Source organism: Symphalangus syndactylus, chromosome X (assembly GCF_028878055.3).
Source record: "Symphalangus syndactylus isolate Jambi chromosome X, NHGRI_mSymSyn1-v2.1_pri, whole genome shotgun sequence".
In the NCBI taxonomy this organism is placed as follows: domain Eukaryota; kingdom Metazoa; phylum Chordata; class Mammalia; order Primates; family Hylobatidae; genus Symphalangus; species Symphalangus syndactylus.
The window spans coordinates 114,484,410-114,503,998 of NC_072447.2; the positions used below are offsets into that span (position 1 = coordinate 114,484,410).

The 19,589-nt window shown below is 37.6% G+C and overlaps 1 protein-coding gene across 9 annotated transcripts in view; it reads right to left on the reverse strand.

Moving 5' to 3' along the window:
• Positions 1 to 19,589, reverse strand: part of CHRDL1 (chordin like 1) — a 122,245-nt gene that overhangs the window by 84,788 nt on the left and 17,868 nt on the right. For all 9 annotated transcript variants that reach the window (XM_055268615.2, XM_055268612.2, XM_055268607.2 and 6 more), the window contains exons 3-4: positions 3,826 to 3,938; positions 792 to 885 (exon numbers count right to left, since the gene is read on the reverse strand). In XM_055268615.2, coding sequence (XP_055124590.1) covers positions 792 to 885; positions 3,826 to 3,938 — 207 coding nt within the window. The remainder of the gene's footprint in view (positions 1 to 791; positions 886 to 3,825; positions 3,939 to 19,589) is intronic.

Below are 19,589 nucleotides of genomic sequence, written 5' to 3' on the forward strand. Positions count from 1 at the left end.
GAAATGGAATCAACTTACAGGATGATAATGCTTCTACTTTACAAAGCCCAAGAGTGTCAAGTAGCTTTTTCTAGGACTGCCACTGGGCCCACAGGCATTCTCTGAATCACTCCACACGCTTTTGGGGTGGGAATCAGGCCCCAGTCAGATGTGAACAAAGTGTCATTGAGGGATCCCCTGCCTCAGACAAATACCCTAGCTGCAAATCGTGAAAGTAGACATCCTAACAGCTTTGTGAAAAAGTCTCTGACTGGCTGCCCCCTAGAATTACACTTAACAATGTGTACATAATAACTGCAGTCTGGAGGAGGTGACTATTCAGCAGGCAGGCAGCTTTATACTGTCATAAACCTCACTGGGTCAGCTCCTTTGATTTATGAACGGTCCCCTCATAATTTAGAAGCTATGCTCGGATGTAATTCCAGCACTAATTGTATAAGACACATGCTGCCATGCTGCAACTCTCCTGGTGCCTGCTGCCCATGGCAGGAAGAGGCTGCTTATAGCAGAAAATCTCTGGGCCACAATTTCCATCTCTGATTGACACCCACCTTCAAATGATTAAAAGCTCAATAAAAATCTGTTACTGGATACCCAATAACTTATTAGAGCCTAGAATGTACCCCATTTGGGCTATAAAAAGTATTTAGAGGCCAGTTTGGACTGCCTAAAGGTTCCTATTGTTATCTGTCTGGAGGTTTCCCTTCTGGGGAATTATGGAGATGAGTTGAGTTAGGTGAAGAGGGAAATGGAGAACCACAGCTAGGAAAGAAAGAGACAAATTGCTTTACCTGGGCAGCGAGGGCAGCACAGATGAGGAATATGCACAGGAGAAAGGCAATGAACATTTGGACATCTGACTCGGCTGCAAAGCACATTCCCATTCTGAAAAAGAGAAGGCAATGAGAAAAAATAAATGTCTTTCAAAGGTCGCTGGGATCAAGCCAGTTTGGGAAACAGTCATGCAGGGACTCACCCAGGCAGTGAATAATGCATTCCCAAGAAGCTGAATGCATTCAACATTTTCTTTCCTTTTCTCATCACCAGCACCTGTGCTGGGTTGGTTGATAGTTTATTGGCATATTTTTCTAAGGCTGAGATCACCACTCCTCCAATTTTCAAAGCTTCCCATTAACTGTAAGAGGCTTCTTCTGGCCTGGCTCCGTGGCATTTCTACCATTCCCCAGCTCTAGCTGCATATCTTTTCCAAGAACCTACTCTGATGTCATAATCACCTGTCCAATAACATGAGAGACACAATGAGCAATGGGTCCCCTGAGCTGCTACCCAGCCCTGGGCAAGGAGGCATCCCTAGCAGATGGATCCTGGATTCCATATAACTCTGCCTTGGCCCAGTGAGCCGAGTGATTCTTCTCATTTCCTTTTTAGCCAAAATTCTTCTGAGAACGAGCTAGAGTTTGGAATTCAGCTGATTAGGTAGTATGCCTGGGTGGGGCGACTGGGTCCCTGCCTGATTTACAATTACAAGATCCCTCGCTCTGACGGCTCACAACCATTTCTAGAACAAAGACATACTCTGGAAATAAATTTTTCATTTACATTTTCCATCCATAAATCATTTGCAGCAAGGGCTACTTGTATTTGTCAGGCTGTTGTGGGGGAAGAAAGTAGTGAAGAGGATATAGAAATAGAAGATGCCTTGTGCTTGAGCTGTTGGCATTGGGATCATTTTAACATTTTGACTGCCTTGCAGACATCAAAGCCTCAGCTCCCAATGGTTAGCTGTCCATCTCCAGTGTGTCGAAATGTGTCACGTCAAGAATCCGACAAAATCAGGCCATCCCAGGCAGTTAATCAATCCCCAAATGATCTATTTAATACATGCCCTAACCATTTAAAGAGGTAGTCTTCTTTTATCCAAATTGGAATTGCCTTATCACAACCTTTTCCTTTTCTTGTGTACTTTCTAGAATAATTTTTTTTGGAGTGTTGCATTTGGCAACACCACAGAAGCTCCTCATGTATCACACTCCTCAGAGGCAGGTGGTATGATCTTGAATTGAGATCACTGAAGCACATCAGAAACCACACCTCCCAGCTGAGGTCTAAACTAAATCCTCATTAATGCTATATACTGAATTCTGTTCTAGAGTTAATAGATTAATAATAATAATGATGATGATGATAACCACAACGATAAGGACAACAACGATAACAATAACAGCTGTTAACATTTCTTGAATGTTTACCATGACTAAGCATTGTTTTAAATGATTTGAATGGATTTGTAAATTTAATCCTTACCAGAACCGTATGAAATGGTAATATCATTATCCCATTTATAAAAAGAGGAAGATGAACGAATATCAGAGGTCAGGTAACTTGTCCAGTGGCTCATAAGTGGCAGAGGCAGGGTTGGAAACTTGGTCTGTCTTTATTCTAGAACCTCTTAGCCTCTTAATACTGCCTGATGTTACCTGATAATTATGTTTCCACATGCTCAAAATTCTGACAGCCCAAAATTATGTTCAAATGGTAAATGGATCAGGCTTGCAAGTGATTGTTCCTGCTCTAGCTGGGCATGAAGGAAGAGGTGCAGTCCTTACACAAGGTCTCAAGTAAGAAGTTGGTCTTGAAAATTATTTGTGTAAGTTCAGAATTCTCAATGCCTAGTACAAGGCCTCCCTTTCCAATTAGCCTAGTGCACCGCTTCTCTACCAGGGGTGATTTTTGCTCCCCAGGCAACTTGGCCATGTCTGGAGACATTTTTGGTTATTAGGATTGGGGTTGGTGCTCTTGTCGTCTAATGGGTAGAGGCCAGGGATACTGCTTAACATCCCACAATGCACAGGACAGCCCCCAACCAAATATCTGTAGTGCAAACAACAAGAAACTCTAGCCTAACATATAATGGCAGAGGTTTGTTGAGAAAGATGGACCACAGCTGTGCTCCTGGGTCAAGACCATGGAAAGAAGATGGAACAACCTGCTTTATCTATTGCAAAGATGGCATTTAGGCCATCCAAAATCCTTTCTAAATGTCCGGACAGGAGCCAAGGCTAAGCCAAGGGAACTCTAATCCTTAAGAGGTACAGGCCAAGGTTTCACAAACTCAGTCTTAATTACAGTTATCGGCTGAGACAGCACAGAATCCACTCTCCCAATGAACCAGTTTATAATTTGTCCTAATATTCTCCCTAAAGGTCAGCCTTAAAATAATTTTCAAAAACTACTTTGTCTTACAATCTAAACATTCCATTGAGCTTTTGCCTCGACTCCCACTATCAGGCTCTTCTGCCTTCTCTAACCATGCCCTATATCATTAGGCTAAGAGATCATAAATATCTGTCCATAGCAAATATTCAGAGAACCCATGAAAATCAAGCCAAAAAGCAAGAGAGGACAGAAGACAGAAAATGTTTATTTTTCCTTGCAATCGTCTTCTTACTTTCTTCTTTTATTTTATGAGATAGGGTCTTGTTCTGTCAACCATGCTGGAGTGCAGTGGTACAATCTCAGTTCACTTCAGCCTAGAAGTCCCAAGCTCAAGTGATTCTCCCACCTCAGCTTCCCAACTAGCTGGGACAACAGGCATGTGCCACCATGCCCAGCTAATTTTTGTACTTTTTGTAGAGATGGGGTTTTGCCATGTTACCCATGCTGGTCAAGAACTCCTGGGCTGAAGTGATCCACATGCCTCAGCCTCCCAAAGTGCTGGGATTATAGGTGTGAGACAGTGCGATCGGTCTGCTTCTTTACTTTCTTTCAGGATTTTATCACCCACGGTCCCTGGCCATTTGGGCACTGAAAGCCTCTCTGCATGCTGACGAGCAAACTGGGAAATCATGTCATGAGAGATTGTACCTCTGAGCAGATGCAGTTCACGCAGTAAACCAACCCGTAAGGTTCCAGGTAAGGATGCCATCTCTCACCCACTCTGTACTTCTTGTCTTGAAACATGCAATATGTCTCTGAATCTGTGAAGAAGGAGATGGAGAATATGCCTGTTAGGAAACATCAGTCGTCACAAAATTCAAAAGCAATCACAAGTTCCATCCATTTTATTATACATCAAGGAAAGTGGCATACCAAGTATTTATAGAATTCCTATTAGGGGATTAGTGTTATACATACTTTGCTCACTGGATCCTCACCACAATGGTAGATAATACTATTAGTCTCATTTAATAGATAAGGAAAATCAAGAGTCACATAACCAGTAAGAAGCTGAGATGGGACTCAAACCCAGGTTTGTCTGACAATGATGTACAAAATCTTTTTAAATTTAATTTTATTCTTCCATAAGTTATTGGGATACAGGTGGTATTTGGTTACATGAGTAAGTTCTTTAGTGGTGATTTGTGAGATCCTGGTGCACCCATCACCCTAGCAGTATACACTGCACCGTATTTGTTGTCTTTTATCTCTCGTCCCCCTCCCACTCTTCCCCCCAGGTGCCCAAAGTCTACTGTATCATTCTTATGCCTTTGCATCCTCATAGCTTAGCTCCCATATATGAGTGAGATCATACAGTGTTTGGTTTCCATTTCTGAGTTACTTCACTTAGAATAATAGTCTCCAATCTCATCCAGGTCATTGCAAATGCTGTTAATTAATTCCTTTTTATGGCTGAGTAGTATTCATATATATATACACACACACACACACACATATATATATAATCAATAGAAACATATATATATACTGACTCTCTCTATAGATATAGATATAGATATAGATGTTTCTTTATCCACTCATTGATTGATGGGCATTTGGGTTGGTTCTACAATTTTGCAATTGTGCATTGTGCTGCTATAAACATGCATGTGCAAGTATCTTTTTCGAATAATGACTTCTTTTCCTCTGCATAGATACCCAGCAGTGGGATTGCTGGATCAAATGGTAGTTCTACTTTTAATTATTTAAGGAATCTCCACACTGTTTTCCATAGCAGATGTACTAGTTTGCATTCCCTGCATCCACACCAACATCTACTGATTTTTCATTTTTTGATTATGGTCATTCTTGAAGGAGTATGGTGGTATTGCATTGTGGTTTTGATATGCATTTCCCTTATATTTAGTGATGTTGATCATTTTTTTCATATGTTTGTTGGGCATTTGTATATCTTCTTTTCAGAATTCTCTATTCATGTCCTTAGCCAACTTTTTGATAGGATTTTTTTTTCTTACTGATTTGTTCATTGTAAATTCTGGATATTAGTCCTTTGTCAGATGTATAGATTGTGAAGATTTTCTCCCACTCTGTGAGTTGTTTGTTTACTCTGTTGACTGTTCCTTTTGCCATGCAAAAGCTCTTTAGTTTAATTAGGTCACAGCTATTTATCTTTGTTTTTATTGCATTTGCTTTTGGGTTTTTGGTCATGAAGTCCTTGTCTAAGCCAATGTCTGTTGCGGGAAGTCAGGGACCCTGAACAGAGGGACTGGCTGGAGCCATGGCAGAGGAACATAAATTGTGAAGATTTCATGGACATTTACCAGTTCCCAAACAATACTTTCATAATTTCTTACACTCGTTGAACAGAATAACAGCAATTTTAGGGAACAAGGGAAGACAACCATAATGTCTGACTGCCTGCGGGGTCGGGCAAAAAGAGCCATATTTTTCTTCTTGCAGAGAGTCTATAAACGGACGTGCAAGTAGGGAAGATATCTCTAAATTATTTTCCTAGCAAGGATTACTCTGGGAAAGGAATGCAGTCCTGGGGAGAAGTCTATAAATGGCCGCTCTGGGAGTGTCTGTCTTATGCGGTTGAGATAAGGACTGAAATATGCCCTGGTCTCCTGCAGTACCCTCAGGCTTACTAGGGTGGGGAAAAATCCAGCTCTGGGAAATTTGAGGTCAGACCGATTCTCTGCTCTCAAACCCTGTTTTCTGTTGTTTAAGATGTTTATCAAGACAATAAGTGCACCACTGAACATAGACCCTTATCAGTAATTCTGCTTTTGCCCTTTGAGTTGTGATCTTGCTTTTGCCCTTTGCCCTGTGATCTTTGTTGGACCCTTATCAGGAGTTTCTGATTTTGCCCTTGTGCTGTTTCCTCAGAAGCATGTGATCTTTGTTCTCCTTTTTGTCCTTTGAAGCATGTGATCTTGTGACCTACTCCCTGTTCCTGCACCCCCTCCCCTTTTGAAATCCTTAATAAAACTTGCTGGTTTTGTGGCTCAGGTGGGCATCATGGTCCTACCGATATGTGATGTCACCCCCAGTGGCCAGCTGTAAAATTCCTCTCTTTGTTCTCTTTCTCTTTATTTCTCAGCCGGTTGACACTTATGGAAAATAGAAAGAACCTACATTGAAATATTGGGGGCATGTTTCCCCAATAAATGTCTAGAAGGGTTTTTCCAATGTTATCTTCTAGAATTTTTATAGTTTCAGGTCTTAGGTTTAAGTCCTTAATCCATCTTGAGTTGATTTTTGTATAAGGTGAGAGATGAGGATCCAGTTTCATTCTCTTACATGTGGCTTGCCAATTATCCCAGCACCATTTGTTGAAAAGGACCCCCACATTTATGTTTTTGTTTGCTTTGTTGAAGATCAGTTGGCTGTAAGTATTTGGGTTTATTTCTGGGTTCTCTATTCTGTTCCATTGGTCTATATGCCTATTTTTATACCAGTACCATGATCCCAAATTTATAAAACAATTACTAACAGACCTAAGAAATGAGATAGACAGCAACACAGTAATAGTAGAGGACTTCAATATTCCGCTGACAGCATTAGACAGATCATCAAGACACAAAGTCAACAAAGAAACAATGGATTTAAACTATACCTTGGAACAAATGGACTTACAAGATATATACAGAATATTTCGTCCAACAACCACAGAATACACATTCTATTCAACAGAGCATGGAACTTTCTGCAAAATAGACCATATGATAGGTCATAAAACAAGCCTCAATAAATTTAAGAAAATTGAAATTGTATCAAGCACTCTCTCAGACCACAGTGGAATAAAACTGGAAATCAACTCCAAAAGGAACCTTCAAAACCACGCAAATACATGGAAATTAAAAAACCTGCTCCCGCATGAGCATTGGGTGAAAAACGAAATCAAGATAGAAGTTTAAAAATTCTTCAAACTGAATGATAATAATGACAGAACCTTATCAAAATCTCTGGGATAAGGCTAAGGCAGTGCTAAGAGGAAAGTGCATAACCCTAAATGCCTACATCAAAAAGTCTGAAAGAGCACAAACAGACAATCTAAGGTCACACCTAAGGAACTAGAGAAACAAGAACAAACCAAACCCAAACCCAGCAGAAGAAAGGAAATAACCAAGATCAGAGTAGAACTAAATGAAATTGAAACAAAAAAAAGACACAAAAGATAGTGAAACAAAAAGCTGGTTCTTTGAAAAGATAAATAAAATCGATAAACCATTAGCAAGATTAACCAAGAAAAGAGAGAAAATTCAAATAACCTCAATGAGAAACGAAACAGGAGTATCTTCAAATATTGAAATACAAAAGATCATTCAAGGCTACTATGAACACTTTTACACACATAAACTAGGAAACCTAGAAGAGATGGATAAATTCCTGGAAAAATACAACCCTCCTAACTTAAATCAGGAAGAATTAGATACCCTGAACAAACCAATAACAAGCAGTGAGATTGAAATGGTAATTAAAAAATTACCAACAAAAAAAGTCCAGGACCAGGCGGATTCACAGCAGAATTCTGCCAGACATTCAAAGAAGAATTGGTACCAATCCTTTTGACACTACTCCACAAGATAGAGCAAGAAGGAACCCTCCTTAATTCATTCTATGAAGTCGGCATCACCCTAATACCAAAACCAGGAAAGGACACAACCAAAAAAGGAAACTACAGACCAATATCCTTGATGACCATAGATGCTAAAATCATTAACAAAATTGTAGCTAACTGAATCCAACAACCTATCAAAAAGACAATCCACCATGATCCAGTGGGTTTCATACCAGGGATGCAGGGATGGTTTAACATATGTAAGTCAATAAATGTGGTACACCACATAAACAGAATTAAAAACAAAAATCACATGATCATCTCAATAGATGCAGAAAAAGTATTTGATAAAATCCAGTATCCCTTTATGATTAAAACCCTCAGCAAAATCGGCATACAAAGGACATACCTTAACGTAATAAAAGTCATCTATGACAAACTCAGCCAACATAATACTGAATGGGGAAAAGTTGAAAGCATTCCCTCTGAGAACTGGAGCAAGACAAGGATGCCCACTCTCACCACTCCTCTTCAACAAAGTAATGGAAGTCCTAGCCAGAGCAATCAAACAAGAGAAAGAAATAAAGGGCATCCAAATTGGTAAAGAGGAAGTCAAACTGTCCCAGTTTGCTGACAATATGATCGTTTACCTTGAAAACCCTAAGGAGTTTTCCAGAAAGCTCCTAAAACTGATAAAAGAATTCAGCAAAGTTTCTGCATACAAGATAAATGTACACAAATCAGTAGCTCTTCTATACACCAAAAGCAACCAAGTGGAGAATCAAGAACTCAACCCCTTTTACAAAGGATGCAATAAAATAAAATAAAATAAAATAACATAACATAACATAAAATAAAACAAAATAAAATACTTAGGAATATATCTAACAAAGGAGTAGAAAGACCTTTACAAGGAAAACTAAAAACACTGCTGAAAGACATCACAGATGACACAAACACATGGAAACACATCCCATGTTCATGGACAGGTAGAATTAATATTGTGAAAATGACCATACTGACAAAAGCAATCAGCAAATTCAACACAATCTCCATCAAAATACCACACTCATTCTTCACAGAGTTAGAAAAAACAATTCTAAAATTCATATGGAACCAAAAAAGAGCCCGCATAGCCAAAGCAGGACTAAGCAAAAAGAACAAATCTGGAAGCATCATGCTACCTGATTTCAAACTATACTGTAAGGCCATAGTCAGCAATACAAAATTTTAACTACTACTCCGTTATAATGATAAAGAGAACACATTGTGTGTTCTTTTTCTTGAAAAGGTTGTGTTCCCTTTCTTTGGAAATGCAAGCTAATGTCTGAAATGTGGACGTATGAGAACATTCTCAGAGCTGTTGGTGGTATAGGAATGATAGATTATGCATTGTGTTTGGTCTCTACGATTGGCTTTGCCTACACATGTTAACATCACTCAATCATTAAAAAAATATTTGAGCACTATCAAGCAATATGCTAAGTGCTGCAGACGAAAAGAACTAAAATTTCTATACAAAGTCCCTGCTCTCATTCAACTTACAGAATTCTTGCATAAACAACTCCTGTGATGGTTAATATTAAGTGTCAACTTGATTGGATTGAAGGATGCAAAGTATCCTTCTGGGTGTATCCTATCTGGGTGTATCTGGGTGTCTCTGGGTGTTTTTGGGTGTGGCCAGAGGAGATTAACATTTGAGTCAGTAGACTGGGCGAGGAAGACCTACCCACAATTTGGATGGGCACCATCCAATTTGCTGCCAGCAAGGCTAGAAAAAGCAGGTAGAAGAAGGTGGAAGAAGCTGACTTGCTGAGTCTTCTGGCCTTCATATTTCTTCCATGCTGGATGCCTCCTGCCCTCGAACATCAGACTCCAAGTTCTTCAGCTTTTGGACACTTGGACTTATACCAGTGGTTTGCCAGGGGCTCTCGGGCCTTCAGTCACAGAATGAAGGCTGCACTGTTGGCTTCCCTACTTTTGAGGTTTTGGGGCTCAGACTGAGCCACTAATGGCTTCTTTGCTCCTCAACTTGCAAACGGCCTATTATGGGGCTTCACCTTGTGATCGTGTGAGTCAGTTCTCCTTAATAAACTCCCTTTCGTGTATACATACATCCTATTAGTTCTGTCCCTTTAGAGAACCCTAACGAATACAACTCCCAACTAACTCAAACCACTCACTCTCCTTTGCTGGAACAGAAATTTTGGTAGCCACAGCTTATCTTATACCACAGTTCACTTGAGCACATACCATGTTATATTGTACATGTTATATTTCTCCATCAGAGTCCCTGAAAGTAGGTAACATTTATTCTTTACTCTCTATTCATCACATGGCCTAGTACACTGTGGGCAATAAGCAATTATAGGCAATATGCAAGTATAAGCAACTGACAAATGATTGGTAAATTGAATTTCCAAATCAAGTGGTTTATCTTCTAATCCTATCCTCTTCTATCTCCCACTTTTCATCATACTAGCTCAAAATAAAGCAATACTCCTCTTATAACAAACACACGAATTTTCCTCACTCCAGTGCACATTTTCCTGATGATCAAAATTGAAATAATAAAAACAGATAAGCAGGAAACTAAGAGAAGATATTGTGAACAAGTAGTAAACAAAATATTAGTATTGGAATATTTTAATCATACAAATCAATTAGGACCAGCCAATCCAATAGAAAAACAATCTAAGTACAGAAATAGGCAAGTCAGAAAAGAAGAAATTGGAACAGACAATGTATTAGTCCATTTTCATGCTGCTGATAAAGTCATACCTGCAACTGGGCAATTTACAAAAGAAAGAGGTTTATTGGACTTACAGTTCTATGTGGCTGGGGAGGTCTCACAATCATAGTGGAAGGTGAAAGGCACATCTCACATGGAAGCATTCGAGAGGAGAGAGCTTGTGCAGGGAAACTCCCTTTTTTAAAACCATCAGATCTTGTGGGACTTATTCACTATCATTAGAACAGTGCAGGAAAGACCCACCCCCATAACTGAACTCCCACCAGGTTTCTCCCATGACATATGGTAATTGTGGGAGTTACAATTCAAGATGAGATTTGGGTGGAGACATAGCCAAACGATACCAGAGAATAAATATTAAAAGATGTTCAACCTCACCAGTAATCAGAGATCTAAATTAAAACTAAACTGAGATAGATGCCTCATATCAATGATTGCTTCAAAGAACCTCTATGAATCTTTCCAAATACCCACAAGGTGAATTCCAATTTATTTTTCAAACCTTTCTTTTCAATTTCTTCAGAACAATAAACTGGGAGACAGAAAATCTAGGTTTTAGTCCTAACCTACTCTATCTGTGTGACATCGAGTAAGTCACTCAAACCCTGATAACCTCATTGAGTGAGTCACTCAAACCCTGATAACCTTTTCAACATCTGTGAAATATTATGTTTCTCAAGTGGATGTTAGAGGATTAAATGAAGCACTTTGTAAATTATAAAGTGCTATAAAATGTAGAGTGTTATTTTATATTCATTGGCTTTTTTCTAATTAGAAAGCTAATACATGCTCAATGTAGAAAATTGGAAAACATACACAAACACACAAGAAGGGCAACAATAGAAAAGAAGCAAGAAAAATTATACATAATCACAGCACAGGAAGATAACCACTTTTAAGAAGCTGGTAGCATATAAATAGTCTGTGGGTTGAAGAAGAAATCAAAAGGGAAATTAGAAAGTATTTTGTACTAAATGAAAATGAAAACACAGCACATCATTTAGGGATTCAGCTAAAAAAGCACTTAGAAGGAAATTCGTATCACTAAATATCTATATTCAAAAAGGAGAAAAGTCTCAAATCAATATCTTAAACTAGAAAAGGTAGGACAAAATAAGAAAAAAAATAAGAGAATAATAAAGAGCAGAATCAATGAAATTGAAGACAGAAAATCAATAAGGAAAAATCAATGAGACCAAAACTGGATCTTTAGGAAGATCAATAAAATTGATAAACCCCTAGCAAGACTAACAAAGATAAAAAGAGAGAAGACAAAAATTACTAAGACTAGAGACAAAAAAGAGGGTTTCATTGCATTGACTACAGACATTAAAAGGGTAAGGGTAAAAAGGGAACAACATGAATAACTGTATGCCAGTTAGTTTAACAACATAGAATGATTAATTCTTAAAACAACATAAAATGGATTAATTCTTTGAAAGACACACATTACCAAAGCTCAATCAAAAAGAGATAACTAACCTGAGACTGGGCATGGTGGCTCACACCTGTAATCCCAGCACTTTGGGAGGCCGAAGTGGGTGGATCACCTGAGGTCAGGAGTTCAAGACCAGCCTGGCCAACATGGTAAAACCCCGTCTCTATTAAAAATACAAAAATTAGCCAGGCATGGTGGTGAGTGCCTATAATCCCATACTCGGGAGGCTGAGGCAGGAGAATCACTTGAACGTGAGAGGTAGAGGTTGCAGTGAGCTGAGATGGCACCATTGCACTCCAGCCTGGGTAACAGAGCAAGACTCTGTCTCAAAAAAAAAAAAAAAAAGATAGCTAACCTGAATAGTCCTATATATTTTAAAGGAATTTAAATTGTAGTTGAAAACTTTCTTACGAAGAAAATTCCAGAATCAGATGGCTCCACCAGTGAATTCTATCAAACATTCTACCAAACCCTTCCAGAAAACTGAAGAGGAGGGAATACTTCCCAACTGAATATTTAATGCAAGCTTTACACTGATACCAAAACCAGATAAATATATTACAAGAACAGAAACTACAGACCAACATCCCTTAAGAACATACATGCAAAAATTCCCCACAAAATTTTAACAAACTAAATCTAACAATATGTAGAAAAGATAATACTTTATGAGCAAGTGGGGCTTATCCTGGAAATTCAAGGCTAGTTCAACATTCAAAATCCAATCAATGTAATTCACCATATCAACAAACCAAAGAAGGAAAATCATGTAATCATTGCAATAGATGCAGAAAAATCATTTGGGCTGGGCGTGGTGGCTCATGCCTGTAATCCCAGCACTTTGGGAGGCCGAGGTGGGCGAATCACGAGGTCAGGAGATCTAGACCATCCTGGCTAACACGGTGAAACCCCGTCTCTACTAAAAATACAAAAAAAAATTAGCCGGGTGTGGTGGCGGGCACCTGTAGTCCCAGCTACTAGGGAGGCTGAGGCAGGAGAATGGCGTGAACCCAGGAGGCGGAACTTGCAGTGAGCCGAGATAGTGCCACTGCACTCCAGCCTGGGCAAAAGAGCGAGACTCCATCTCAAAAAAAAAAAAATCATTTGACAAAATTCTACATCCATTCATGACAGACAGTCTCAGCAAACTAGAATGAGTACTTCCTCAACCTGACAAAGGGCATCTACAAAAAACCTATAGCTAATATTACACTTAATGGCAAGAGACTGCTTTACCCCTAAGATCAGGAATTATACAAGGATGTCTGCTTCACTACTCCTGGAGATATTAGCCAATGAAATTGGGTAAGAAGAACAAATAAAAGGCCTATATGCTGGAAAGTAAAAAAATAAAACTTTCTATTCACAAATGGACATAATTTTCCACATAGAAAATCTATAAGAATCTATTAAAAAGTTACTATAGAGAATTTATAAATCATCTTTACATATTTTATAATGAACAATTAGAAATTGAATGTTGAAAATGTACTATTTTCAATAGTTCCCCCAAAACTTGAAAATACTGAAGTATAAATCTAACATAATATGTGTAAGATCTTTGCTTAGAAAGCTAAAAAACGCTGATGAAAAAAATCAATGAAGGCCTAAAAAATGGAGAGATACACTTTATTTATGGATTGAAAGACACAAATCCAATGTGATTTATAGATTCCATACAATCTAAATCAAATTACCAGCATGATCTTTTATAAAAATTGGTAATCTAATGAAAAATTTATATGGAAAGGCAAAGAAAGTAGAATAGCCAAAACAATTTTGCAAAAGAAACATGTCAGAGACTTAATATAAAATTACAGTTTTTGGCAGGGTGTGGTGGCTCATGCCTGTAATCCCAGCACTTTGGGAGGCTGAGGCAGGCAAATCACTTGAGGCAAGGAGTTCGAGACTAGCCTGGCCAACCTGGTGAAACCCTGTTTCTACTAAAAATACAAAAATTAGCCAGGCATGGTGGCACACGCCTGTAATCATAGCTACTCAGGAGGCTGAGGCATGAGAATTGTTTGAACCTGAGAGGTGAGGTTGCAGTGAGCCAAGATTGTGCCACTGCACTCCAGCCTGAGCGACAGAGCAAGACTCTTGTCTCAAAAGCAAAAAGAAAAACAACAGACTGATGTTTTCAAGACAATGTGGTGTTGGCGAAATGTTAGACAAATAGATCAACAGAATAAAATAGATTCAAAAACTACCCACATATGTGGTCAATTGATTTTCAACAAAGGTGCAAAGGGAATTCAGTGGAAAAGGGATAGTACTTTCAACAAATGCTGCCTAAATATTTGGATAGTAATATACAAAACATAAACTAAAATGAACCTTAATCCATATCACATACTGTATATAAAAATAAACTCAAGATGGATTATAGACTTTAAAACCTAATTCTTTAAAACTTCTAAAAGAACAAACAGGAGAATATCTTTGTGATTCCGGTTTAGACAAAAAGTTTAGAAATGACCAGTCACAATCCATAAAAGCACCCTACTGTGCTACCAAATACTACATCTTATTAATTCTATCTAACTGTATTTTTGTAGCCATTAAAATTTATTTTCTATTGATTAGTTTGGATTTGATTTACTCTTCTTTTTCTAGCTTCCCAAGGTGGTAGTCTGTATTATTCAGTTTAAATCTTTCCACTTTTAATATATTAATTCCTTGCTATATATTTCCTTCTAAGCACTGCATTTGCTGCAGCCTGCAAATTTTGGTAAGTGGTATTTCCATTTTCTTTTAGCTAAAAATATTTTAAAATTTCTCTTGAGACTTCTTCTCTGACCCATGTGCTATTTAGAAGTGCGGTTTTTAATCTCTAAATAGTTTGGAATTGTACAGCTTTCTGTTACTGATTTCTAGTTTAATTCCAGTATGGTGTAGAAGTATATATTGTAGGGCCAGGCACGGTGGCTCACGCCTGTAATCCCAGCACTTTGGGAGGCCGAGGCGGGCGAATCACGAGGTCAGGAGATCTAGACCATCCTGGCTAACATGGTGAAACCCCGTCTCTACTAAAAATACAAAAAATTAGCCGAGTGTGGCGGCGGGCACCTGTAGTCCCAGCTACTCGGGAGGTTGAGGCAGGAGAATGGCGTGAACCCAGGAGGCGGAGCTTGCAGTGAGCCGAGATCGCGCCACTGCACTCTAGCCTGGGCGACAGTGAGACTCTGTCTCAAAAAAAAAAAAAAAAAAAAAGTATAGTATGGTTTCTATTATTTTGTGTTTCCTAAGGTTTTATGACCCAGAATATGGTCTATTTTGGCGAATGTTCCATGTGATCTTGAGAAGAATGTATATTCTCATGTTGTTGGATGGAGTATTCTACAGACGTCAGTTAAATCCAGTTGACTGATGATTAAATTGAACTATGTCCTTACTGATTTTCTGCCTGATGGATCTATAAATTACTAATAAAGGGGTATAGAAGCCTCCAGCTATAATAGTTTGTATTTCTCCTTGCATTTCTATCAGTTTTTGCCTCACGTATTCTGATGCTTTGTTAAGTGCAAACACATTAAGGACTGTTATGTTCTCTTGGAGAATATACCCCTTTATTAATATGTAATGGCCCCCATTTTTCCCGGATAATTTTCCTTGTCCTAAAGTCTTCTTTGTCTGAAATTAATACAACAACTCCAGCTTTCTCTTGATTAGAGCTAGCACAGTATATATTTTTCCATTCCTTTACTTTTAACCCATCTGTGTCTTTATATTTAAACTAGGTTTCTTTCATTTAGCATAACATCCTCCAAGTCAATCCATCTTATGGCAATGACAGGATCTCTTCCTTTTGTATAGCTGAAAATATTCTTTGGTATACATTACACTAAGTGAAATAAGCCAGACACACAAAGAAAAATATCACATGATCCCACTTATATGTGGTATCTTTTTTTTTTTAAAGGTCAACTTCACAGAGATACAGAATAAAACAGTGGTGACTATGATTGGTGTAGGGGTGTGGAAATGGGAGATACAGGTCAAAAAATACAATGCAGCAGATATATAGGATGAACAAGTCTAAAGATCTAATGTGCAGCATGAGAACCACAGCTAATGATAGTGTATTGTATTCAGAATTTTTGCTAAATGATTAGATTATAGCAGATCAATTGAACAATGTGTCTCTTGGATGTACTCAACTGAAGAATTTGTCCCTGGATATTTGTACTAAAACATATTAAAACCAAAAGTCAAAATATATTGGTTAACAGGACATTTTTCTCATATATGCAGTAAAATGAACCATCATATTAGTTAACAGGATATTGTTCTGATATATGCAATAAAAGGGAATTGAAAGCATTGTTCCCAAAATAGGCCTGGGCGATTTGCAAGTAATGGCCTAGACCACCAACTTGCATCAGATGCAGTTCAAAGTAATGCTTGCATACTTTGCAACAGAAATTGTAGTTATCAACCATAATATGGACCGAAATTTCAGTCTCTGTGACTTCCACAGACCATACCAATAGAAGATGGAGCTGCATTTTCAGGGAAATGTTGACTTTTGTGAAAAAAACATTCTTTTTAAAGGAGACCCAAGACACTTGGCAATGTGGTGAGCACATTTCCACGAATAGCCAACTTTACATTTGTATCATATAAGGGTTGGTGACATGAGGAAACTTCAGGAGTCATGGATAACAAATTATGCTGTTTCAAGATGTCAGTAGCTGGTAGGTTTGAAGTGTTGACAATAAGAGGATGCAGTGTATCTTGAAATAAATGTCTATCCATTGGGAGAGGTGAAATAAAAATTTTCTCAAAAATAAAACCACCAAAAAAATAAAATTGAATTTTGCCTGCAATGGTTGGTCACAATTGAGGAATCTGACCCATCACAACTGAGGAATTTGACTTGAAGGGACAAACTGTTCAATTAATATGATTATAACTGCTCTTGTGGGGGAAAATGGATAACCATGTAAGATGAATAAATATACTAATTTGTTTCACTATAGTTACAATTTATATATATATATGTATCTCATAGCATCACGTTGTATACCTTAAATGTACACAATAAAATTTATTAGAAATACTTTTTTAAAATAAAGTGGTTTCTTACAGATAACACATAGTTGGATTTTGGGGATTTTTAATCCCCTGACAGTCTCTCTCTTTTATTGGTTTATATAGACCATTCACATTTAAAGTGACTATTGATTTGCTAGTTTAATATTGACCATATTTGCAATGACTTTCTATTCATTGCCCTAGTTTTTTTGTTACTTTTTTTTTTGTCTTCCTTTCTTTTTCTGTCTTCTCTGGTTTTAACTGAACATTTTATATTATTCCATTTTCTCTCTTCTCTGAGCATATCAATTATACTTCGTTTAAGAAAGTTTTTAGTGGCTGCCCTAGAGTTTACAATATACATTTACATTAATCCAAGTCCATTTTTACTTTTAGATAACACTATACTACTGCATGTGTAGCACAGGTATGTTCTAACAGAATTTTCCCAATTCCTCTCTTCTATTCCTTATTACACCTGTCACTCATTCCACTTTCCCATAAGCTACAGACATGTAAGATATCACTGCTATTTTTATTTTGAACAAACTGTTCTTTATTATGTCAATTAAGAAAAGGAAAAATATTTTATTTCACTTATTATTTTGCTAATGTTCTTCCTTTCTTTATGTAGATCCAAGTTTCTGACCTATGTCATTTTTCTTCTTTAGGAAGAATTTTTGTTAATAGGTCCTGCAAGGAAGGTCTACTGGTGACAAATTCTCTCAATTTTTGTCTGAGAAAGTCTTTATTTATCATTTATTTTTGAAAAATAAATTCTCTGAATACAGAATTCCAGACTGGTAGCCCTTTTTATGAATAATTTTTGTTAATAGTTCCTGCGAGGAAGGTCTACTGGTGACAAATTCTCTCACTTTTTGTCTGAGAAAGTCTTTATTTATCATTTATTTTTGAAAGATAAATTCTGTAAATACAGAATTCCAGATTTGTAGCCTTTTTCTTTCAACAACTTAAATATTTCACTCCTTTCTTTCTTGCTTGCAGTTGCTGAAGAGAAATTTGATGTAGCCATAAACTGTGGGGGGAGGGAAAGTATTGTATAAATACTTTAAATGTATTTATGTATTTTATATGTTAAATTAATACTTAATTTTTTAGAGCAGTCTTATGTTCACAGTAAAATTGGGAGGAAGGTACAGAGATTTCCCATGTACCCCCTGTTACCACTGCCACACATGCCTAGTGTCCCCAATTATCAACATCCCCTGCCAGAGAGGTACAATTGTTTCCACTGACAAACCTACACTGACACATCATTATCACTCAAAGTCCACAATTTACATTAAGGTTCACTCTTGGTATTGTACATTCTGTGGGTTTGGACAAATATATAATGACATGTATCCACTATTATAGTATCAAAGAGAGCAATTTTACTGCCCTAAAAATATTTTGTCTCCTGCCTATTCATTCCTCTCTCTTCCCTAACCCCTATCAACCACCGATCTCTTCATTGTCTCCATAGTTTTACCTATTCCAGAATGTCATATAGTTGGAATCATACAGTATGTAGCCTTTTCAGATTGGCTTCTTTCACTTAGTAACATGCATTTACATTTCCTCCATGTTTCTTCATGGCTTGACAGCTCATTTCTTTTTGGCAATGAATAATATTCTACTGCCTGCATTTACCTAAGTTTATTCATCCATTCACCTACTGAAGGACATCTTGGCTGCTTCCAAGTTTTCCTAATTACAAATACAACTGTTATAAACATCTGTGTGCAGGTTTTTGTGGGACATACATTTTAAAATTTGGGATGTGAATATCAAGGAGTGAAACTGCTGGATCATATGGTAAAAGTATGTCTAGTTTTGTAAGAAACTTCCAAACAGTCATCTAAAGTGGCTGTACCATTTTGCATTCTCATCAGCAATGATTGAAAATTCTTGTTGCCCCACATCCTCACCAGCATTTGGTGTTGTCAGTGTTCTGGATTTTGGCAATCTATAATAATAGGTGTGTAGTAGTATCTCACTCTTATTTTAATTTGCATTTCCCTGATGACATATGATGTGGAGCATCTTTTCATATGCTTATTTGCCATCTGTATACATTCTTGGGTGAGGTGTCTGCTAAGGTCTTTGGTCCATTTTTAAATAGAGCTGTTTGTGTTCTTATTGTTGAGTTTGAAGAGTTCTTTGTATATTTTGGATAACAGTCCTTTATCAGATATGTCTCTTGCAAATATTTTTCCCAGTCTGTGGCTTTTTATTTTCTTGACAGTGTCATTTGCAGAGCAGAAATTTTTAATTTTCATGAAGTCAAATTTATCAATTCTTTCTTTCTTGGATAGAACCTTTGGTGTTGTATCTAAAAAGTAATTGCCTGGAACAGAATAAGGAGTCCAGAAATGATGTCACAAACCATCTGATCTTTGACAAAGTCAACAAAAACAAGCAATGGAGAAAGGAATCCCTATTCAATACGTAGTGTTCGGATAACTGGCTCGCCATATGCAGAAGACTGAAACTAGACTCCTTCATTAAACCATGTACAAAAAGTCGACTCAAGGTGGGTTAAAGACTTAAATGTAAAACCTAAAACTATAAAAACCCTAGAAGATAACCTATGAAATGCCATTCTAGAGAAGGGAACTGGCAAAGATTTCATTACAAAGATGCCAGAAGCAACTGCA